Source organism: Megalobrama amblycephala, linkage group LG3 (genome assembly GCF_018812025.1).
Source record: "Megalobrama amblycephala isolate DHTTF-2021 linkage group LG3, ASM1881202v1, whole genome shotgun sequence".
Classification (NCBI taxonomy): Eukaryota; Metazoa; Chordata; class Actinopteri; order Cypriniformes; family Xenocyprididae; genus Megalobrama; species Megalobrama amblycephala.
Window position 1 is genome coordinate 59959324 of NC_063046.1, and position 24460 is coordinate 59983783.

General features: G+C 36.0%; 2 protein-coding genes across 4 annotated transcripts; both read right to left on the minus strand.

Annotated features, from left to right (window-relative positions):
• Positions 1–1215: 1215 nt before the first annotated feature.
• Positions 1216–12027, minus strand: enosf1 (enolase superfamily member 1). Its single transcript, XM_048186336.1, has 15 exons — positions 11862–12027; positions 11659–11761; positions 7295–7410; positions 7134–7220; positions 7001–7027; positions 6574–6646; positions 6455–6493; positions 5364–5446; positions 5163–5285; positions 4918–5052; positions 4803–4844; positions 3932–4061; positions 3731–3830; positions 3383–3464; positions 1216–2386 (listed from the first exon to the last, which is right to left on the minus strand). The coding sequence occupies exons 1-15, from the start codon at positions 11943–11945 to the stop codon at positions 2285–2287; spliced, it is 1326 nt and encodes a 441-aa protein (XP_048042293.1). The 5' UTR covers positions 11946–12027; the 3' UTR covers positions 1216–2284.
• A 2882-nt stretch (positions 12028–14909) lies between these two features.
• Positions 14910–23565, minus strand: scamp2l (secretory carrier membrane protein 2, like). Of its 3 annotated transcripts, none has more exons than XM_048186337.1 (10): positions 23412–23564; positions 23101–23298; positions 22440–22517; positions 20421–20495; positions 20000–20114; positions 19794–19922; positions 19444–19606; positions 17890–17991; positions 17349–17466; positions 14910–15812 (listed from the first exon to the last, which is right to left on the minus strand). In XM_048186337.1, the coding sequence occupies exons 2-10, from the start codon at positions 23230–23232 to the stop codon at positions 15672–15674; spliced, it is 1053 nt and encodes a 350-aa protein (XP_048042294.1). In that variant the 5' UTR covers positions 23233–23298; positions 23412–23564; the 3' UTR covers positions 14910–15671. The 3 variants fall into 3 exon arrangements, 2 of the variants coding, with proteins under 2 accessions (XP_048042294.1, XP_048042295.1); XM_048186338.1 differs by having other exon boundaries at positions 23101–23295; positions 23412–23563; XR_007184357.1 differs by adding an exon at positions 17749–17797 and having other exon boundaries at positions 15675–15812; positions 23101–23565.
• Positions 23566–24460: the final 895 nt, after the last annotated feature.

Genomic DNA, 24460 nt, shown 5'->3' on the forward strand with positions numbered 1-24460 from the left:
AGTTTACTCTAATTACAAGTACTCGATTTTTTGGAATCTGATTACGTAATCCAGATTACATGTAATCCGTTACTACCCAGCTCTGATCAGGACAACATGTTTTTCTCAGGCACACTTTATTTAAATTGCATCTGACAGAACAGTCTACAACTTCCAATATAAGTCTCGCATCAGAAAAACATTAAGAATTACGTTTCTGTTTCTTTGACTACACTCTCCGCAACCCACTTTTGGATCACGACCCACCACTAGAGAGACACTGATTTAAGTGTTGAGTTTGAATATAAAAGAGTGAGTTTTCATTTAATATGTCCCTCGGCATTGCGAGTTACTTAAAAATCCAATTTAAGAAGAAAGGAATGAGGTGTTTCAGGGAACATGTTATGGAGACCTCATCAGACCTTTTACATAGCCACTGGTTATTAACTGCATCTTAATAATTGAAATTGAACCTATGATCAGGTCAACAGGAACATTAAAACCAATTCGATCTATTGGATTTGATGGACGACTCTAAGTATAGTAATTCTAAACCCTTCATGTAATTCCATTTTCTCGTGCCCAGAGTAGTTCATGAAACAAAGAGGTCAGTGTGAGCACAAAGCTTTGATTCTTCATCATTAAAAGCCTGAAAAGAGTTCATGCATTTTGCATCAAATGCCCTTTAGTCCTCAATAGGAACATTGAGCTGCAGATGCCTTTCATGGAAAGAGAAACAGTGCCTCCTAATGGCTAATAACAGTCCGTGCTGTATGTCCTAATCCAATCACTTGTTGAAAACTAAATGGGAAAAGTATGTATAAATGCACCATAAAAGGTAAAAGTATATTATTTAAAAGAAAATCTGAGCAATGTTGGTGTAAAACATTGTGCACAATAATAAATAAAAGTATGAATTGTATGTGAACCATATGAGGCTGAGCCATATTTTCATGAGATCTATCTCTAAGTAACTATATAAGGTTTAAATCAGCTATCATATACTCTAGGATTAGCATTTCACCAACATTAATAGATAACTTGCAATGTAATTGAACAAATGGTACATAGGTAATGATGACTCTTCAAGGGGGACCTGATATGCCCCTTTTCACAAGCTGTAATTAGGTCCACTTTAATGGGAGCTAAGAATCTGTTTTTTATCACAATCACTTGCTTGCACCACCTTCAGTGCTTCTTTATTACTGCGCAACATTATCAGACACAACACCCAAGTTTCTCTTTGCATGAACGTTTATTAGTGGCTGGCAGGGAGTCGCTTCAGAAAAAGCAGAGCGACTCTGACAAAAAACTACAAACATATTTATATGTTAAGAAATGCATAAAATAGCAACGTTAGGGCCGGTTCACACATTCCACTGTGCAAATTTTCCATTGTTTTCTACGTAGACGGACATCTTTAACCATTGCGTTTTTGCAGCGTCTCGTGTATGCAGCGCTCAAGTTCAACTTTTCGATGCATTTTTGACTGCAAGAACCTGTTCTGTGTGAAAGGCCCCTTACAAGTTTTCTTTCATTTGATTGGTTACACTCACCACTCTACCTAAGTACTCCATTGTTAGTTCATTCCCAAGTCTAGACTAGTAAACAGGTTTACAGTTGGTTCCATTTTTATCTATTGCTGCACAGTACATTTCAACATTTCAGCGTGCAACATAAGTATATAACATTTAAAAACATTAAAATAGGACATATAACAGTAAAATAATTAAAGTCCCCCGTAGTCAGTAATTTTAACCTCTAAAACTAATCTTTGATCACCAAAATGACATATTTAAATGTTTTTTCCTGTGGAAAAAAAAAAAAAATCTTCATGTTGTAAAATAGCTTGAATGTAACTCTACACCCTTGCTTCATTTAGTATGCGTGGAACCATGAATATGCTAATTAGCCCCGCCCCCACTCACACCATCAGCTCAGAGATCCACTCGGTCAACTTACTGAGGTAAACGCTGCACAATGTAGTTCATCGTAACATCGTAATCATACACCCGCTATATTGCTAAATCTACCCGATTACTCATATTTTCTGTTGAATTTGCACATGGTTTGTCTTAAAGCATATTAAAAACACCACAAAGACATATAAACATTAAAAACTTGATTTTCACCGCAAGGAGGCTTTTAAAAAATCCATATTCCCTAAAATGATCACTTTTAAGAATACGTTCATTCCCCATTCATAGTTTGCCAATCAAGACAATTTGGCAGGGTTTCATGTTTGATTATGAATGTATTCATTTAATCATTTCTCCAGCAGTCAGCAGCATGTGTGTGTTCATGTTTATTGTTTCCCCTGCTTCTCAATGGCTCTCCAAACCTCTCCCTCGGGGTACTGATGCTTTTTCACTGATTCTTCCAGCATTTCACAAGAGAATCCAGGGTCCTGAAGATGAAGAAACACTTATTTATGCTATTAGTACAAAATGTCCATATCCCCTAGTGTTCATTTTATACATGTTTGTCCAAATGGAGCTATTTATTTTATTTATTAGGTTACACTTTATTTTAAGATGTCCTTGTTCACAAAATTGTTTCAGCTATTTCAGGCATTTCACTTATTGATTCCTCTGGGCATTTTAATGTGATTTTAAATGATTTAGGTGCAATAAGATGTGAAAGTGCCGCGCGCACAAAAGTGCAAATATTGAATTGAGTTATTTTTCGTGTCTTCTTGCGCTTGAACAGACAAACACACACAAAATTATATCAAAATATTCTTGGGTAAACAGTCAGTTTTGTCTTAAATAAGCATAAACAGTTGAGAAAGAAAGAGCTTGTGTAACAGTATATTGAATCTGTGCATTCGGTCTTAAAGTGACAGCAGCCTAATAAACCTGCTGTCTGTCATTAATGTTAATCAAAGAACAAAACAAAAAGAAAATCGCTGATACACTGATCTTGACTGAAAAACTTTTGTAACTTTAATAATTAATGTGTTTTATTTATAAAAAGAAAACTATTCAGTGTTATTTTACATTTGATTTCAATTTCTGTACCTATATTTGTGCTATTGTTAATTTGTTTTAGTTTTTTTTTTTTTATTACTGACTGTTTACTTGTCTTTAATAATGTTTGAAACTTATATTAGGTAATCTAGTCGATTTTGCAGTGGTGGTTTTGTTAAAACCAGGCAAAAGATCAGAATCAATAAGCATGATCAGAATCACTAGAATGCAAACTATACCCATTCTTACTCCAGACCATTGAATTATTGAAAAATAATGCTTTGCATTGGGGCCCACATCATTTTTCAGTAATTCACTGGCCCATAGTCAGTTATTCCCTATTTATTACGTTGAGTTAAACTTTTTAGTCCCTAACCAGCTGTTCATAGTGCAATAGCATAATACATCCCTAGCTTATGTCTGTTTTAACTTACCATTGGTGGAATGTAGTGGGCATTTCTGATGTTGGTGGGGCTTTTGAAGTGTTCATGCAGATGATCCACAAACTCGCACATCCTTTAATACATACAGAGAGCAAAAACTCCATTGAATGACCTTCTTAATGCTTAAACAGTCCATGCTTAAGATTTTAAGAAATTGTTCACCCAAAACTGAAATTACTCCAAAAATGCAGTTGCAGTTGAAAAAAATTAGTTCCCAGGTCTTTTTTTAATACACATTTTTAGAAAATCTTTTTCTTTCAGTAAGCATCAAGGCTTCAAAGCATTAGACTTAAAAAAAAAAAAAAAAGGAATCTCCACACATTTTTTCAAAACACACACCTATTACTTAAACTAGCAGACACTGAAATGTAGTCAAAGAGAATGAGGTGCTGAACAAGCTCACACAGTCCCACGCCGCCAGCATGAGGACACACGGGAACTGCAAAGAAAAACAAGACGTATGACATTTAGATAAGTTGATAATCATTCCTATATTTCATAGACAAGCAAATGAGACATTTGTGGATACATTTGATTTACCATTAAACTTAGCAGCCATGAGTATGATGGCAAGGTTTTCATTGACACTGCCCACCCTACAGCTGTCAATCTGAACAAACTGTAGAGCCGAGGCCTGAAGAAACTGCTTGAACATCACTCTGTTTTGGCACTGCAAACAAGCACACAAAGATATCGATACAGTATGGTATCTCAAAATAAACTGTTAATTTTATTCTATGGAACACAAAAGGAGAGTTTTTTGCCCATACAATGGATGTCAATGATTGATTCCAACATTCTTAAAAGTATCTTTTTTGTGTTCCGCAGAAGAAATGGTTTGGAACAACGTGAGGGTGATTAAATGATGACAGTATTTTCATTTCTGAGTGAAATATCCCTTTAAAATGCCATTGACAGGCTTGAATTTCAGCATGGGATTGTGTGTACTGTGCATAATTTTAATAATTTTGTGCTCAAACCCAAAGTGCGCACACATAAAGCTGCCTCTCAGTACTAAATTGAGTTTTTTTTCACTGCTTATCACACTTAAACAGTCAAATACACACAAAATAATGTCAAAATGCCGGTTTTGGTGAGTATTCAGGTAAACACAGTCAGTAGTTTGAAGTGAACGTAAACAGTTGAGAAAGAAAAGGCATGTGTAACAGTATATTGGATCTGTGCATCAGGTCTTAAAGCGACAGCAGCCTAATAAACCTGCTGCCAAATTATATTAAAAATATCTGTAATGCAGTTTTCCCCATGGAATCCATGTCAAAATTGTGGCCAGTGAAAATGCTGAGTGGCTAGTAACTTTGGAAAACCACTAGCCACAGTAGCCGGTCAGCAAAAAAGTTAATGTCAAGCCCTTGTTATAGTCATCATTCTTGGTGAACATACACACGCTCACCTGTTCTCCAGTGGCCACTCCAATACCAAAGGGCGCAAGTGCCTGAAAACAAGACAAAAAAACCCTCAAAACCTGACTAACATGGTCTAAAAATGAACATAATGAACCAGTTTACCTTAGAGATGGACGCATGACCTAGAATATCATCAGGAGATGTGGGCTCCTCAATCCATAGAGGGTGAAACTCTGCCAGCTTGGTTACCCAAGTAACCGCTTCGTTAACATCCCACCGTTGATTGGCATCAATCATCTGACACATAAGAAGTCTTGTAAACTTGACCAACTTAATATTCAAAATCTGATCTGGTTGAAATATCCAACTACTATTTTGCAAAGTATACACATTAGACTTTGAATCACCAGGGTTTTGTCTGGTCCAATCAACTTTCGGATGAGGCTGCATCTACGGATGTCATCCTGCAAATCAGCCCCAACCTTCACTTTAAATTTAGTCCATCCTTGGGCAAGAGCGTCAGAGCAGAGCTATTCAAAGCAAAGGATGTTTGTTAATGTCAGAGTGTGATTATAACAGAAACAAGAACAGCCGAAGAACAGACAGACCTGGGTAAGTTGCTGATCAGTGTAGCCCAGCCAGGCACAGGAAGTGGTGTATGCGGGATAGCCTTCCCTTAACATCTGCTCCTCTGGAGTGGTTTAAAGTCACCATGAAATCAAGAGTGACAGTTCTTCATTTTTGATGGAATATTGCAGTGTTTATTATAAATTATTTATCTGTGCACATTATTTATTTTTAAATTCATGCGACTCATAATCTTGAATCAAAACAACCCCCTTCTCTTCCCTGTTGCAGCGACGTCTCTTGATGATGAGGGCGGGGCAACCTGTCACTCACATGAGATCCACCAATAGCAAACCACAACCATCCAATCAATTCCGCACTGACAAAATCAAGCCCCGCCCTACATTTGTTCTTGTTCGAGAAGCGGTTTCACTTACACAATAGGGAGGAAAAGACTATTGCAAATTCCAATTCATCCTGACTTTAAAGTCCAAAGATGTCCACACACTGAAATTACAGCTCCGGACAGTTTATTTTCATATGCATACACCTGTCGTTTTTTTGTATCTGAGGGTTTTGGATGTGCACATGACTTTTTCTCAACATACACAACCTTTCAAAAGTTTTGGGTTAGAAAGATGTTTTTGAAAAAGTATTTTATGCTCATCAAGGCTGAATTTATTTGATAAAAAATACTAAATATTATTGCAATTTAAAATAAGTGTTTTCTATTTTAATATATTTTAAAATGTAATTTATTTCTCTGATCAAAGCTGAATTTTCAGCATCATTACTCCAGTCTTCAGTGTCACATGATCCTTCAGAAATCATTCTAATATGAAGATTTGCTGCTCAAGGAACATTTATGATTATTAACAGCTGCTTATATTTGCTTAATGGTTTTCCCATGACTTTTTGATGATGTGCAAAAAACATATTTTAACAATTTAAAAGTCTTTATTGTCATCTTTGATCAATGTAATGCATCCTTGCTGAATAAAACTAATAATTTATTCCAACAACAACAAAACTGGTTGAAGTTTTGGTAGTGCATGCATGTATCAAAGTGCACTTTATAAAAAAAATATAAATGTGTTCAACACTGTTTATAGCCTCTATAAACTGATCTCACCTCTAGTTTTCTGCCCCGCTTTGGCTTTTACCAAAATATCTAAAAGAAAGAGAAAAGGAGTGTTATTCTGGAGTATAAGGAGTAATGCGTTATGAACAAGAGCTTCTTGATGACCTCACCTAAAGCTTCCTGCTCCGTCAGTGCATCAGTGATATATCTGAAATCAATACAGCTGATCAACTTCACAGGATCCTAGAGGATTCATAAATATAAAGAAAAATAAACACAATGAACACATTTAAAAAAGCACATCAAAAAAAGTCTTTAAAGTCTTCTTGTTTTTTAAAGTCAAAACTGGCCATATTAATTTTCCTAATGCATGTTCATACATTTTTATTTTTAATTCTTTGATCTCATAATCTTTATTTGAAATGTCAGAATTACAATCTAATAAACAAAAATCAAGTCTCAACCCGATTCACTCGGAAACATAACAATATGGAAATACAATTAGTAACAATTTTGATGCCTACATTAAGTGATATTTCTTTGTTTAGCATCTCAGATGCAATCATTTAAAAGACATTTTTATAAGTGAGTACTCACCATGTCAACAAGCAGCTTCCACAGGGGCTGCAAAACATATTCATTTTGACCTTTAATGATATTCTACATGCATGAATTTTTACAACATTAATGCAAATTCACGTCATGTAAAAGAATCTTTCGTGTTGCTCACCTTTCCTTCCACTCGTGCCCATAAATCCCAGACGGCATTCAGAATGGCCGCCGTCGCCAGCTGAATTACTCCTTTTTCTGGTCCAATCTGTCAGTGAGATCATCTGTTCATTCAGCTGTACGAGAAGTCTTGAAGTACCTGCTCTCAGAGTTGATACTCACCCATCTCATTTGACCATCACTGCTCAGGAGTCTGTAGAAGCCTCTGAAGTCACCGGTTATCTCCTCCAAAGTCTTTCCGACCACCAAAGTAGATAAGGCTTTAACTGCACAAACGACTAGAGATAAACAGACACACATGCTGGTCTAGATTAGTATAACCTAGAAATCCAATTGGAATTTCATTCATAGTTTGGAACTGAGGGATCCTAATGGGAAAACTAGACAAAAATGAGACATTTTAGCCAACAATGGCTCTTTATTGTTACTAATAAGATAAAACGCTCTTGTACAAAAATAATTTTACCCTTTCTGAAGCTCCTTTTGTAACACCAGCTCACCTAAATTTAGTGTGTCACTGCGACCAATGTTGTTTGGTCTAGTTGCATCATCACAATGTAACAGTTTTAGCACTGACAGTTGTAACACTGACCAGCAGTGTTGGGGAAAGTTACTAATGTTACAAAAATTGTTACTCCCTAAAAAAAAAAAAGTAATGCGCTACGTTACGTTTACACTACTTTTTCTCACCTGGGCTTGCTTGTTTGTTTTTTTAATAACAAAAAAAAAACAAAAAAGTTCTATTTTCGGCAAATTTAAAGGATTAGTTCACTTTCAAATTAAATTTTCCTGATAATTTACTCACCCCCATGTCATCCAAGATGTTAATGTCTTTCTTTCTTCAGTCAAAAAGAAGTTAAGGTTTTTGAGGAAAACATTCCAGGATTTTTCTCCATATAGTGGACTTCACTGGAGCCCAAACGGTTGAAGGTCAAAATTACAGTTTCAGTGCAGCTTCAAAGAGCTTTAAACGATACCACACGAGAAATAAGAGTCTTATCTAGAGAAACCATCGGTTATTTTCGGAAAAAAAAAAATATATATATATACATTTTAACCATAAATGCTCATCTTGAACTAGCTCTATTCATCTTCTTCTCTGTTTGAATTCCGGCAGTGTAGACACTGCTAAGTGTATTACTGCCCTCCACAGGTCAAAGTTTGAACTAAATTGTTATATACTTGCACTAGCATATTGTATATGACAAACTTTGACCTGTGGAGGGCAGTAATACACTTAGCAGTGTCTACACTGCCGGAAGTCTAATAGAGAAGAAGAAGAGAGCTAGTTCACGATGAGCATTTATGGTTAAAACATATACAATTTAAAAAAAAAATTAGAAAATGAGCGATGGTTTATTTAGATAAAACTCTTATTTCTCATCTGGAATCGCTGTAAACTGTAAATTTGACCTTTAACCGTTTGGCCTCCAGTGAAGTCCACTATATGGAGAAAAATCCCGGAATGTTTTCCTCAAAAACCTTAATTTCTTTTCGACTGAAGAAAGAAAGACATGAACATCTTGGATGACATGGGGGTGAGTAAATTATCAGGAAAATTTAATTTGAAAGTGAACTAATCCTTTAAAGACTCTTTCAAACCAAAAGTGAAATGAATAAGCCTCAGGCTGAAGGAAATGCGAATTCACGCCTGTACAGTAGAGGGCGCATCTCAAACAAACCTTTCAGCTGTGCTGCCATTCTGGATCACAGAAGAATAGGACGCAGGAGAAGAAAGTTAACAGTAATTTAGATTATTTGTTTTAAATTTAACTTGAGAAAAGCAATCTTATTACGCAAGTCACGTTACTTGTAATGCGTTACCCCCAAAAGCTGCTGACCAGTATGATTTTTTGATGGCTAATAGCGTGGACAAAAATAACGCAGATGTAGTAGAGCACTAATATTGGCATGCTTGGTAAATATGAGCAATCATTTAAAATATTCACAGAAATATAACCTTTATTCAAATTTATAAAATAATTGTTAGACAAAAAAATATTCTTATCATAAAACTACTAGAACACAATTTGTTTAATTCTTTGTGCAACCTTCAATTGTCATGATAACATATTTAAGCGTATGTTTACACGACAACGATGTCATAAAAAAGGAAACGTTTTTCCCTCGCATTTTTCGCATACAGACGACAACATCAAAACAATCTTCGCTCACACGGATCTGCGAAAACAACTAAAACCACTGTATTCTGCTGCCAGACCAGTAGATGGCGATGTCACTTTGTAAAGAAACACAATTCGCCTTTAGACTGAACACGTTCACAAATTCACGTTTTTGTAGTTTACACTGAGACGATAACGGTGCACTTTAAAACCCGCTTTCAGATGTTTGCGTTTTCAGTCCCCCAACGCTGCCGTCCTGTAAATGAACAGCCAAAACGTATACTTTTTTTTACGTTTTTAGTTGAAAGCGGTGTCATATAAAGTCCTCTCGAAGTCGTTGTGTGTAACGAGGTTGGAAAACACATGGATCCATTCCTGCATTCAAAATCTCTCCAGATCTTTAGATTCTGAAGTCCATGCATGTGATCTCCTCTTTAGTTCATCGCACAGGTTTTCTATAGCATTTAATCAAGGGGACTGTGGTAGGCAAGGCTAAATCTTCATTTTCTGGTCAGTGAACCATTTTTGTGTTGATTTTAAGGTGAACTTTGGATCATTGTCCAACCACTGCCAAGTTAAAGCTTCCTAGCAGAAGCAGTCAGGAGTTTAATATGGTACTCCACATGGTGGAGTCCATGATGTCTCCTGACAAGACAAACAGCCCCACACCACCATACTTCACAGATTATGAATGAAGAATCAAGATAAACAGCAAAGAAATTGTTTTTACAGCTGGTTTCACTTATATTTACCAAGAGAACTGGAAAAACATAATCGCGTTAACCCATTTAAGCCCACCGGCAACTATAGTTGCCGCAGTGTATGGTTGTCATTTTCCTTTTGTAAGTTTTTTTCTAGATGTTTTCCATGTTTTATGTCTCAATGACATGCAAGCAAACAACCAAATAAAGGATTTCAAGAACAAAAAAAAAGGTATTCACTTCCTTCCTGTCACATGAGGCGGTCAACTTCCTACCCCTACTTCCAGGAAGCATGGTGAAGACAAACCCTCCCAAAGAAAAGTAATTTGCATGTTAATATTAATAATTTTTTGTTGACATATATATATATATATATATATATATATATCTATGTAATCATGAGGGTCTCTAGAATCATCCAAACAAAACAAATCTTACAAGAGATCTATAGTTTTTTGTATACTTAGTCAAAAGTCCAAGCGGCAAATGACTTGTAAGTACATATATCATGGGGAAATGAGGTATACTGTGTTTAATGGGTTAATAAATCAAGGTTATTGGTCTTGTTTAGTGCTTTTTGCTTTCATAATATTTTATATTGTTATATATTATATATTGTTAATTTATTTATTTATTTTTTGTTTGTTTGTTTGTTATATGTGACCCTGGACTACAAAACCAGTCATAAGGGTCAATTTTTTGAAATTGAGATTTATACATCATCTAAAAGGTGAATATTTATAAGCTTTCCATTAATGTATGGTTTGTTAGGATAGGACATTTGGCTGAGATACAACTATTTGAAAATCTGGAACCTGAAGGTGCAAAAAAATCAAAATGATGAGAAAATTGCCTTAAAGTTGACCAAATTAAGTCCTTAACAATGTATATTCACTCACAAAAATAATTTTTTATATATTTATGGTAGAAAATTTACAAAATATCTTAATTGAACATGATCTTTACTTAATATCCTAATGATTTTTAAAAAATAAGTAATTTTGACCCATACAATGTATTGTTGGCTATAGCTACAAATATATCTGTGTGACTTATGACTGGGTGTGTGGTCCAGGGTCACATATAGGAGTAATTTTTTCTAATGAACGATGCAATTTAACTTTTTTGATTCACAATGCTCTGTTGGAGCAACTTGTTGGCTGCACTTTGTTCTGCACTATGTTCCACCACTTTAAAACAAACAGATTTGTTGTTTGTTGTGTTTTCATATTCAAGAGATTATAGATGCAGCTTTTTTGTGCTTGCATTGAATGTTCTTCAACTTTGATTGATCTGTTGATCTGTTGAAAGCAGTTATTTTGAGTTAGATGCATAAATGTTATCCTCCTATTCAAAGTTTACATTGAAGGGGTGCATACAACATATTTGCCCACCGGCAACTATAGTTGCTGCACATTCAAATAAGTTTTTTAAGAAGAAGAAAGAAAAAAAAAGCCTGGGGAAAATAAATGCAGAACATGTTCACATAGGACACTATTAACAGGACTATATGCATGAAACCATTCAGAAAAATTTGGGCACAAATGGGTTAAGAAGGAGTTGAAAAAAAATAAATAAATAACACTTTTCACCAGAAGGTGTCAGGCTTGTATCTTTACTCAAATAAAGGGACATTGCACTCGCACGCCATGGTCATATGACATTGAGTATTTGTATAATTGTTGGATTTTGGGAAGCTCACCGATCTCCGTCCCTCTTCCCACAGTGAAAGTCAAGCCATAACCCTTCAGTGCAGCTTCAGTCTCCAGAACGACATATGCGACAGAGTAATCTGGATCGGTGTGCTGCGAATCAATCACATTCATGTCATGCATTCATTGTCGTTTGTGCAGCGAATGAAACTACTGATTTAAACAGCACAGAAGTCAATCACAGGCAACGAACCATTGCGTCAGATCCATGTTGTTCCAGTGACGTCGGGAATCTCACGTCGCGCACTGACACTTTTATTATTTTGTCTCCCGGCATTTTGTTTCAGTTGTAAACTTTACGAAGACACAGCAGTTACTGTACACTTCAATCACTCCCCCAAGACTGATATGATTGGCCTTTTGACAGTGTTTTCAGGCCATAGTAGAAATGTGATTGGAAGATTTGGAATAACGTCACATGACAACAAACGTGATCATGTGATCGTCAGAAACGAAACTACTGCTGGTGAATGTTTGGAGTCCTGTTGTAGGCTATATTATGTTCTGTTGTTAATAATAATAATTAATAATAGAGTCCTATAATAGGAGGAATACTTATATTGGCGTGAGGAAGCCAATAAACCATTAAAAAATAAATTTGTATATATATATTATATATATATATATATATATATATATATATATATATATATATATATATTTTTTTTTTTTTTTTTTATTAAAGGTACAGTTCACCCAATAATGAAAATTCTGTTATTATTTATTCACCCTCAAGTTGTTCCAAACCTGTATGAATTTCTTTCTATAGTATGGAGGAAATAAAATGGCTATAGATGGGTTTCATGTGACGTCACTGTATTCTATCGCCGCCATATTTGGGACCGGTCACAGCTGCGCGCCCTGTTAAAGTCTATGGTGACAGCAGCTACAACTACCAGAGGAAGGCCAAAGAAACGCTCTCAGAAGGTTCACAACAAGTTTACAATATATCTGGGATATCTGGTGCTGTTAGCCGTTTCAACAGACGTCAGAACTACAAATTTATTTGATCCCAAAGGAGTTAGATCGGCAGAATTATTGGCTTCATTCAGAAGGGACCACACCACTGGCAGCCAAACAGCAATGCACAACATTAATAACTGCTGTGCTGGGACTGTAATTTACATAACATTATAACGAAAACACGACTGTAATAAAATGTTGTGAATTCTCTGTGTTGTTGTTTCAGCGTGTTGTTGTGGTAAGAGCGCGTCGACTGAGTTAAACATTGATTACATAACTTGTTCAAACTTCACTTGTGCATTCGCGTCATTTTGTGCAGGTAAAACTTGTAATAATTTTATTAAGTAGCTATATCTGATTATTCTCATAAAGGATGTGTTTCGTTGAGGTAAATAACCCACAGAGCTGATGATCATCTATAGCTTCAGCGCGAGCACTCAAAAAGTAAGACAACATTAATATGATTGGGACTGTCTTCTTCTTATACATGATATTATAATCGTATATAGGCTACTTGTAAAATAACGTTGTGAATTATTTGGGCTTATTTGCTGTGTTTCGGTGTTTCAATGACGTTACTTCAAGTTCATCTGTACGTGATTTTGTGCAAATAGTTGTAATATTATTTTTATTTTGTATTAATATCTGGATTATTTTATATAGGATGTGTTCCGTTGAGTTAATTAACTTTCAGTTTATGGTTTTTTTTTTTATTCTCTTCAGCTTCAGCGTGCGCAGCTCAAACAGCAATGATTAAGTCATTAAAATGTTTTACGTTACACAGTAATATTAAAACTTTAATATTTCTTTTAGAAAATTAATGCATTATTTTTAATACCTAGCTCTTATATTGTTCTAGTATTATTTTCATCAACACATAGTTTGATTAATAATAAGGATCATGATTTTTTTTCTCAAATCATCTCATTTTGATAACAGTATTATTATTTGAGCTACACGCGCTGAATGAACACCGGTAAACTGAAGCGCTTTGCTAAGGTTAATTTACTCAACGGGACACATCCTATATAGGGTAATTCATATATATTTATACAAGATAGACGTAAAATTACAACTTATATTTGCACAAAATCATGCACGCATGTACTTGAACTAAGTAATGTAGTCAGCTGGTGTCGTGAATTTGTTCATCCTGTAACAACACGCCGAAACACAGCAACTAGAATTCACAATATTTTCAAATAAATCAAATAAATTTGTAGTTCTGACGACTGTTGAAACGGCTAACAGCACCACATATCCCAGATATATTGTAAACTTGTTGTGAACTTTCTGAGAGCATTTTGTTGGCCTTCCTCTGGTAGTTGTAGCTGCTGTCACCATAGACTTTAACAGGGCGCGCAGCTGTGACCGGTCCCAAATATGGCGGCGGGCATAGCGGAAGTGACGTCTTTGAAACCCATGTATAGAAGTCAACTTTCTGGTTAGTTCACCCAAAAATGAAAATTCTGTCATTTATTCCTCACCCTCTTGTCGTTCCACACCTGTGAGGCCTTCGTTCATCTTCAGAACACAAATTAAGATATTTTTGATGAAATCCGAGCTGACTCCTCAATAGTCAGCAATTTAACAACCAATTTCAAGGTCCAGAAAAAAGGTACTAAAGACATCATTAAAACAGTCGATGTGACTGCAGTGGTTCAACCTTAATATTATGAAGTGACGAGAATACTTTGTGTGCACAAAAATAATGACTTCATTCAACAATCTCTTCTCATTCTCCTACGCTGTTGACGTTCAGCACTTCCAGGTTCTACGTCTGAATGCCGGCTCAGTTATTGGCCAAAGCTGATCATGTGACCAGCACGACACATGCGTGTGATGCTGACGCAGGAGCCGGCCAATAACGAGCCGGCTTTGTTCTGACGTAGAACCCGGAAGTGCTGCACTGTGTTTACAATGTCAACAGCATAAAGAGACTGACATGAAAGAGAAGAAATAGTTGAATAAAGTCGTTTTGTTTAGTTTTTGCACACATAGTATTCTCGTCTCTTCATAACATTAAGGTTGAACCACTGCAGTCACATGACTGTTTTAATGATGTCTTTAGTACCTTTCTGGACCTTGAAATTGGTCATTAAATTGCTGACTATTGAGGAGTCAGCTTGGATTTCATCAAAAATATCTTAATTTGTGTTCTGAAGATGAATGAAGGTCTTACAGGTGTGGAACGGCATGAGGGTGAGTAATTAATGACAGAAATTTAATTTTTGGGTGAACTAACCCTTTAATAACAGACTAACAGCAATGAACAACATAATCAGAATACGTTTATTCAACAATAACTCATAAAACCCAAGTCAACCACAGAAAAATAAAATCGCTTAATTTATAAATATATACATATTTTGTTCGTAATTAAGAACACTGCAAAATCACCACATCAGTTTGAGAATGTAACAAACAGGTCTACGGTTCACTCTAAAGAAGTCTATTGCTGAATTCACAACCGCATACTAATATTACATTTACCATATCTTTCTATTGCATCCAAATTCGGCATATAGATAAACATGTTTCTTGTTGTTCAAATGTCGTAGAACCATTACTGAGATATCAGCTGACATACGATACATTTATCCGGATTAAATCAAAGAGTAGAATAATTCAACATGCAAAAATACATTTCACGAAAGATGAATCTAAATACATAGCAGGGACTAGAAAGTGTAATTTGGAAACATGGATTTGACTATTGTAACGATGACAAACTTAAATTAAATAGTGCCGTTTGAAACACTTCAACTTAATATAACTTTTGCATAAACCACCTCTATATGTTGCCTTCATTACACGAGGAGTACAGGAGGAAAGGACAGCCTGTATCCTGACAGAACCCAGCCATCATGTAAAGTGCCTCACCGATCAGCAGCCAGGTAACATTCACCTATTTTCAGTAACCAAATGAACGTATTGCAGCAGAAAAAACATCCTCAAATACAGATTGTCCTTCCATTAGAGGTTTGATGGAAGTTTATGTGCAGAACTTCATGCCAGTCTTTAGTCGTGTCTGTGGACGTTACTGAAAGGCTCCCTGGACGGCTGAAGAAGCAGCTGTGGCGGCAGCAGACTGGAAGCTTCGGTTGTTAACGACGCCCTGGGAAAACTCGTCCTGCGCCTTCTGGAAGCTCGCGCCCGTGTGCCTGTACATGGAGTGAACCTGAAAACACAGGGAAGTCTTTTACTTGTGTGTAAGCAACAGCTGCACGCGAAATCGAATAATTCCCTACTATATAGTATGTGAAAAAAGTACACCAAAATAGTATGTCCGAATATACAGTAGACGAAAAGTGGCGAGATTACGAGGATTTATGAACGGCAGTGAAGCGATGCAACTGACACTGGTAGGTCACATGATAATGACAACATGGTAGATGAATTTCATTCATACTACCCATATTCATGGTATAGAGAACGTATTTTAACGGTCATAGTAAATTCAAATTCAATGTCTCCATCGCTTGTTTCTGCTTCTTCGGCTGTGTTTTGATCAGGAGGTTCTGTACTCTTTCGGAAGGTGCTTTATAGCGCCCCCTACCATATAACAGTGAAAACATGGATTGCCAGAAAAACTCGCATGTACAATCACGTTCACAGATGTACACTTACAACTGCGCCCAAAAACCAACAATTAAAACATTTTGGTTAATTTAAATAAAATTGAAATAAAATAAAATATAAATATTAGTTGAAAAACTTGAAATGTTGCCTTGGCAAGTTGAAACACTAAAATTATTAACTGTAAATAAGTAAAAACTATAACTAAATCGAAAACTGGGGAAAAAAAAGACCTAAAAATGAATATCCTAATAGTAAAAAGTAATGACTGTGTTGAAAATGATGTTATAACGTTACTCTGTGCGTTCGCTCGGCGGCTGCTGTGAGACACTGTTACACACTGTAGTAAGATAGATCGATTTTACAATATCATATTAAATGCTGGATGGCTTGTGTTGATAAATGGCATGCAATTAATTTAAAAACGTATTGTATGATGGAGAAAATGCTGTATTACTGTTACTAAAAATAAAGCTGCATCTGATTATGCTATGTTAGCTACTTCACAAAATAGTGTTTTTCTCTGAGGCATGGTAAAGCATGGTACTCGCAAAACATCAAGAAAATTAGATTTAAACAATAAGAGTAAACGTGTTGAGCTATATAACAATAATTAGTTTTCTGTCTATAAATATATCAAAACAGTTGTTCTCTTGTCTATTAAAACATGTAAATATTAAAGCGTCTTTGGTGTTTCCATGGTTTCTACAAAATAAACCGGAAACCGAGGGTAACGCGGGTATGATGCAATTGACAGGTGACTCCTCACACGTCCCGGAGCCTTGGATAAAATTGCAATTTTTTCACGATTTACAAATAGTTGCAAACATTTGGGATATTGTAAGTACTCAAGTGAACAAAATATATAACACTGGCCTAGTGGTTTTTGGATATTTTACTGCAAAATTCTTACATATTGCACCTTTAAATGTGACTTGACAGATCGCTGTAGCGCCTCCGTTCGAGTATTTTCTTTCACTTTAATACAAGTTATATCTCGAAAAACATGCATGAACATCAGAAGGTATGTTGAAAGATACAGCTTGAATAAATTTGTCATGAAAACAAGTGTTTATGAAAATTACCTTATGTGCAATATATATATATAAAAACTAAAATAACACTGCATCCAACTCACCATTTTCAGCAAGAGGATGGACAGCACGGCATTGACAGAGAAGAATCCAGCCACCAGCATCATGAAGACGGACACAGCTGTGTTACTCTTGACCAGAGAGATGGCCGTGATCCAGCCGCTGTCGCACAACCATTACATCACATTACTGCTTTCATCAGACACTTTTATACAAGCTTACAAAAGCCACCAAACATACAATACGGTAAACTTAGAAAAGTAAATTGTTTATGAAGTAATCCCACACCCCTCCTCAACAAGCACACGGTTTCATTCATTTTAAATGATGGTTAGAGATTTGTAGGATATAAATAATGACAAGAGCCTAAAAGAAACAGTATGAAACTGTAAATGAAAAAGTACAGGATGTTTCAGCAAAAATGAGACAGAGAGCCACACTCACAGAGAGAGCCCCAGAAAACCAACACACCAACAGATGATGAAGAGGCGATCTGTCAAAGAAACATGCTGAGAGGAAGAACACGTAAAGACTCAAATCACACACTTAAAACAGAGCCGGACGTCCAGCGATGGAGGAACTCACCTGTTTCCCCAGCCGGGGATCCCCACGCTCTGAATGATGTACACTATTACTTGGAATGAGAAAATGAAGAAGAAAAAGAAGAAACTGAAGGAGCTGTCAGATCTGCAAAACAAAAGAAAAGTTACAGATGAGATCATGATGATGCTCTATTTATGCTCTGAGATTTTAGGTTATTTTGCTTCCATAATGTCATCTTTCAGACTACTGGAAAGAAAGCATCCAAAATACACATTTGTATTTACAAAAAGTGTAAAAACACACAGGTGTTTACTTAATTACACTATGTGCATCTGTAGACACATCTTTAAAGGCTGTTTACAGCTTTATTCCTATCCATATCCTGAAGGTGTTTACAGAGAGGTCTGTTCATATATCATTGGCCGCCTGATTTAACATTTCATTCCTTAAAACATAAATTTTTTTTTTGGCTGTTGACATTATTTTCTATGGAAGCTTGTTTCTGCCACTAAATAAAAAAATAAAAAAGCTAATTCTGACTTTTCTTTCCCCTCGCAATTGCGAATTTATCACGCAATTCTGACTATGTCTTGCAATTTTGACTTTATATCTCGCAATTCCGACTTTATAACTCGCAATTCCGACTTTAAATCTCGCAATTCCGACGTTATATCTCACAATTCCGACGTTATATCTCACAATTCTGACGTTATATCTCACAATTCTGACGTTATATCTCACAATTCTAACTTTATAACTCGCAATTCCGACTTTAAATCTCGCAATTCCGACTTTATATCTCGCAATTCTGACTTTATATCTCGCAATTCCGACGTTATATCTCACAATTCCGACGTTATATCTCACAATTCCGACGTTATATCTCACAATTCTGACGTTATATCTCACAATTCTGACGTTATATCTCACAATTCTAACTTTATAACTCGCAATTCCGACTTTAAATCTCGCAATTCCGACTTTATATCTCGCAATTCCGACTTTATATCTCGCAATTCCGACTTTATATCACGCAATTCCGACTTTATATCACGCAATTCCGACTTTAAATCTCGCAATTCCGACTTTATATCACGCAATTCCGACTTTATATCACGCAATTCCGACTTTAAATCTCGCAATTCCGACTTTATAATTCGCAATTCCGACTTTATAACTCGCAATTCCGACTTTATATCACGCAATTCCGACTTTATATCACGCAATTCCGACTTTATAACTCGCAAATCCGACTTTAAATCTCGCAATTCTGACTTTATATCTCGCAATTCTGACTTTATAACTCGCAATTAACAGAGAAATCCAAATCCAAAAAACTTTAATGCTGACGAGATGAAACAAGAATTTTAAACCAGGCTTTGTTCAATGTTCTGAAAATATATGCGATTTAATTTGCACATTTAAACATAATATTTCAGAAAACTTGTAACACAAAACAATCATCTTAATGTAGTGTGATCAATCATCTGTGTGAAGTCTGGTGACAGCTGTTAGTTTAATGTTTTTACCTCTTTCAGCTGTGCTGTCTTGACTAAAAAAACAACGTCACAAAGCAAAAAATCAGCATGAACTCACTTAAAGGCCTTGTATACGGGTCGGTACCAGCAGAGGAAAGCGACGGGAGTGAACAAAATGAACCAGAGGATTGAGAGTCCGAAGTCCACTCCTCGTGTAGAAGTATCCACAGCGAAATACACCATACAGGCCAGCAGGTTGAGAAACAGCGTCACACTGTGATCTGTTGAAAAACAACATGTGGATAATAAAAAATTTCCTCAAATGTTTGCTAAAGCATACAACTGTTCTTCTCAAACTATTTCTGCAGCATGTAGTATGTATAGTAGGCACAGTACACACATCTTTTGTATGCATGGGTGACATTCTTCACTGGCCAAAATTAGCAGTACAAAACAGAAAACACTCACACATCCAGAGGTAGTACATCATCTTGCAAACCCGTTGATATTCCACAGGGATTTCTTCATTGAAATCCTGATAAAAGCAAGGTTTTATGGGGAAAAACCTGGGCAAAGGTGGCCAGTTGTTTTCTTTACCTGCAACCAAGCAAACATTTCCTTCATGTCAAGAGCACAGGTGATTTCAGAGTGAGATCAGTATTGTAGTGGCTCACCTCGTGCAGTATCTCGATCCCGAAGCTCCTGTTCTTTGCGTTCCAGCTCCGCGGCCTTCTTTTCCAGCTCTGCCTGCTGTCGGAGGAGCTCAGCCTGTCCCGCAGCTACACCAGCCTGACGGAGGAACCAGACGTTTACACCCTAACATCAACCTAAGAAGCTTTGTTTGGGTGCCTTTGGGAGGATATGAAATGAGTAGCTTTTCTGCTTTCATGATATGCTAAGATAAATACAGACCAGCACAGAAATATAATGTGTTATGTATGGTCAGGGCCGGATTTATCTCTTATTGTAATGCAGGCAAAGGTAAATAATTAAAAAAATAAATAAATTCTTCTCATTGTAATTGGGTCCTGCCCAGACATAGGCATGTGCATAAATCCAGTCCTGTGTATCGTTCTGCAAAAACATTGTACTAACTTGTGGACTGGGCTCCACGGTCGTGTGGAGGACTGCTGGTTGAGAGGCGACGGACACGGGAATGGTTCTTCCATCCTTAAATGAGAGAGGGAGGAAAATATTCATTTCAAACTCTTTGCTTGTGATTATATACAGTATCGAACACCACAGATGTTCAAAAACTTCCTAAAGGAATATATTGGATTTGAAGTTCTATCATAAATTGGAACCAATCCTAAAGGAATCAAATGACAAAGAAGAAATTAAATTAAACTGTCAAATGAATGTTTCAATTTATGGGTCATTGATGTGACGGCTCATTTTTTTGTCTAAAGGCCTTAAAGGATTAGTTCACTTTCAAATTAAAATTTCCTGATAATTTACTCACCCCCATGTCATCCAAGATGTCCATGTCTTTCTTTCTTCAGTCAAAAAGAAATGAAGGTTTTTGAGGAAAACATTCCAGGATTTTTCTCCTTATAGTGGACTTCACTGGAGCCCAAACGGTTGAAGGTCAAAATTACAGTTTCAGTGCAGCTTCAAAGGGCTTTAAACGATACCAGACGAGGAATAAGAGTCTTATCTGGAGAAACGATGGGTCATTTTCTAAAAAAATTTTAAAATTATATACGTTTTAACCATAAATGCTCATCTTGAACTTCTTCTTCTTGAAATTATTCTCTATTTGAATTCCCGCATTGTAGACACTGCTAAGTGTATTACTGCCCTCCACAGGTCAAAGTTTGAACTAAATTGTCATACACAATATGCTAGTGCAAGTATATAACAATTAGTTCAAACTTTAACCTGTGGAGGGCAGTAATACACTTAGCAGTGTCTACACTGCCGGAAATCTAATAGAGAAGAAGAAGAAGAAGAGAGCTAGTTCAAGATGAGCATTTATGGTTAAAACGTATACATTTTTTTTTTTTTTTTTTTTTTAGAAAATGAGTGATGGTTTCTCTAGATAAGACTCTTATTCCTCGTCTGGTATCGTTTAAAGCTCTTTGAATCTGCACTGAAACTGTAATTTTGACCTTCAACCGTTTGGGCTCCATTGAAGTCCACTATAAGGACTATAATCCTGGAATGTTTTCATCAACTGAAGAAAGACATGAACATCTTGGATGAAATGGAGGTGAGTAAATGATCAGGAAAATTTAATTTGAAAGTGAACTAATCCTTTAATTATAATAAAAACAAAGATATGACATCCAAAGTATGTAAGGTAGTACAACTAGATCTCATTTATTGAATCTAAAAGGTTTTAATTATATTTTGCTACATATAAAGGTATTTTAAAGATTTAGAAGTGTCAAAAAGTCATTCGGTTTAACCGTCCAAACACCAATACAGACATTTCATTTGTGATTAAAATATCTTAAAATGTAACTAATAAATGTATATATTTTTTATTCTGGCATCATTTTATAACATCATATATCAATGTATCATGTGACATCATTCAGACACCTGCAAAGGACCACATGGTCATGAAGCAAAGTAACTAACTCACTCTCATACGCATGTCCCGAAACATCAGGTCATTCAGTAAAACCTCTATAAAACATTGAAAATGTTGTAATATTTAAAAAACTTGTACTAAATATAAAATGTTTGATTGTCCTTTTGCTAGCTATCAGCCTATTAGCATTGTTTGAAAATATCGTCATTCGGTAAAACCGAAATTTTGGTTAAACCAAATGACTTTTTTGGTGACAAATTTTGTCCATCTTGTAAAAAAATGACAAAAATCAGTGTTAACTGAGTATAAAAACCACATAATCTCATTTTTAACACTTAATAGGACTTAATTATTAATTATATCTCCATTATGTTTAAAAACCTTATTCGTCAATGACACGTATTTACCAAAACAATCATTTTGGTTCCAAATTATGACAGAGGAATTGATCCTGTACACACTCCTTTAGATTTGTTCTCATTTATTTGACTAGGTAACTTATAAAGCCAAGAGCAGAACTGAGACATGATTGGTGATTTGTAGGATGAAGATGAGGATGAAGGTGAAACTCTTACCAGAGCACCGGCTGTAAATGGGTTAAACTCTCCCACACCATCAGCTGCAGTGCTGGTCACCTGAGTCACTGATGGATCCTGACAGAAACATCAAATATCAACAATTATTAAAAACTCTGTGTGTTATGAACGGGATTTGGACATGCGCCAAGGGGTTCTTTAAAATATGACATCTCTCAAAGTATTCCCATCTGATAACATGTTATTGCCACAGTGTGATTTTCCCCTCTTCTTTTTGCTTTTCATTTTTTCATATATATATTAATTCGCAAATACAGGCGACACTGTAAATAAGATGCACCTGTTGGACTAGTACACTTATCGCGTGAAGTGACTGAAGAAAAATGCTTTTGTTCTCTAATTACATGATGATGAACACTGTTATAATGGTCACAACCGTAGCAAAAACTCAGTTGTTATATTTCAACACAACTAAAAAAATAAATAAAGATAACTTAAAACACAATAACACTTCCTGTATCGTCATCGGAAGCTGATTGGCTTGTCTTCCCAACTGTGAAATTTGATTGGCTGAGCGCCTGTCAATCTCGCCTTACCCCAGTGACTCCGAACCAAACAAACAGGTTTAGAGAGGGGTAAAAAACTCCGGTGACATATTATATATTACTACTGAAGACATAATAAATCTTTAGGTATTTACCTGAAAAGGGTTGACATCAACTGGCTCGGCAAAGGGGTTACTGTCGAATCCAGACATGTTGTCTCGCGGCTGGCACAGGTGTTCTCGCGCTCGGTGTACCTGCCAGCGCAACCTGAGCGCCTCGCTGCGCATGCGCGGTGAAACCAGTCGTCACGCCACCGCAGGGTTAGCGATCATGTTCCAGCTCTACTTACACTGCTTGAAATGAACACTTCTTGAGTTCTGATGTAGAGTTATACTACTAAACGTGCAGTAACGCAACATTTATGGTATTATTTGGAGACTTGCAAAAGTTTTTTTTTTTTTTTTACCTGCCAAAACGCCTTCAATTCAGTCTCTCTCTCATATATCTATCTCTATTATCTCTGGTCGAATCAAAATATCTCAGGTCCTTTGGCAGCAGTAAGGCAGGTTGAACAGCTCTCACACAATTATAATTCCCTTAGGCCGGATACACTCCTTTGTTAACCCTGTATCATTCCAAAGCTTAAACACTCAAAATTCAAGTTTTTTTAATTAAAGATTGCATTATCATGCGGGCTCCTCCCACTAGTGGGCGGTGTCATGTTTCATATTGCATATTTTAACCTTTATAATAAAAACTTTTTCCTGGTCTTGACTAAACACATCGTCGGAAAGGTCTGAGATTCAAGGTTCCATATTTGGCGACTGTTTTGTGATATTGTGTCAGAAATGTATTCATTTGTTACAGGAGAATGCATAAAAATTTAAATAGAACGTGTTTGTCACCCGGTGGCTATTTTTGGTATAGCGCCTAAACAAAATCTCATAGGAACTTTAATTTTTGTGATATCAACTTCAAATGTGTAACAACTTGGTTAGACATTTTAGATTTTATAGTAATTGTAGAGTTATCGTTTATTGTTTCCACCACTAAATTAAAAAAAAAAAGATAATTGTGAATTCTTTTTTCCTCGCAGTTGTGAGTTAATATCTTTTTACTCAGAATTGCGAGATATAAAGTCAGAATCGCGAGATATAAAGTCAGAATTGCGAGATATAAAGTCAGAATTGCGAGTTATAAAGTCGGAATTGCGAGTTATAAAGTCGGAATTGCGTGATATAAAGTCGGAATTGCGTGATATAAAGTCGGAATTGCGAATTATAAAGTCGGAATTGCGAGATATAAAGTCGGAATTGCGAGATTTAAAGTCGGAATTGCGAGATATAAAGTCGGAATTGCGAGATATAAAGTCGGAATCGCGTGATATAAAGTCAGAATTGCGTGATATAAAGTCAGAATTGTGAGAAATAAAGTCAGAATTGCGAGATATAAAGTCAGAATTGTGAAATCTGTGTATTCATTTGTTACAGGAGAATGCATAAAAATTTAAATAGA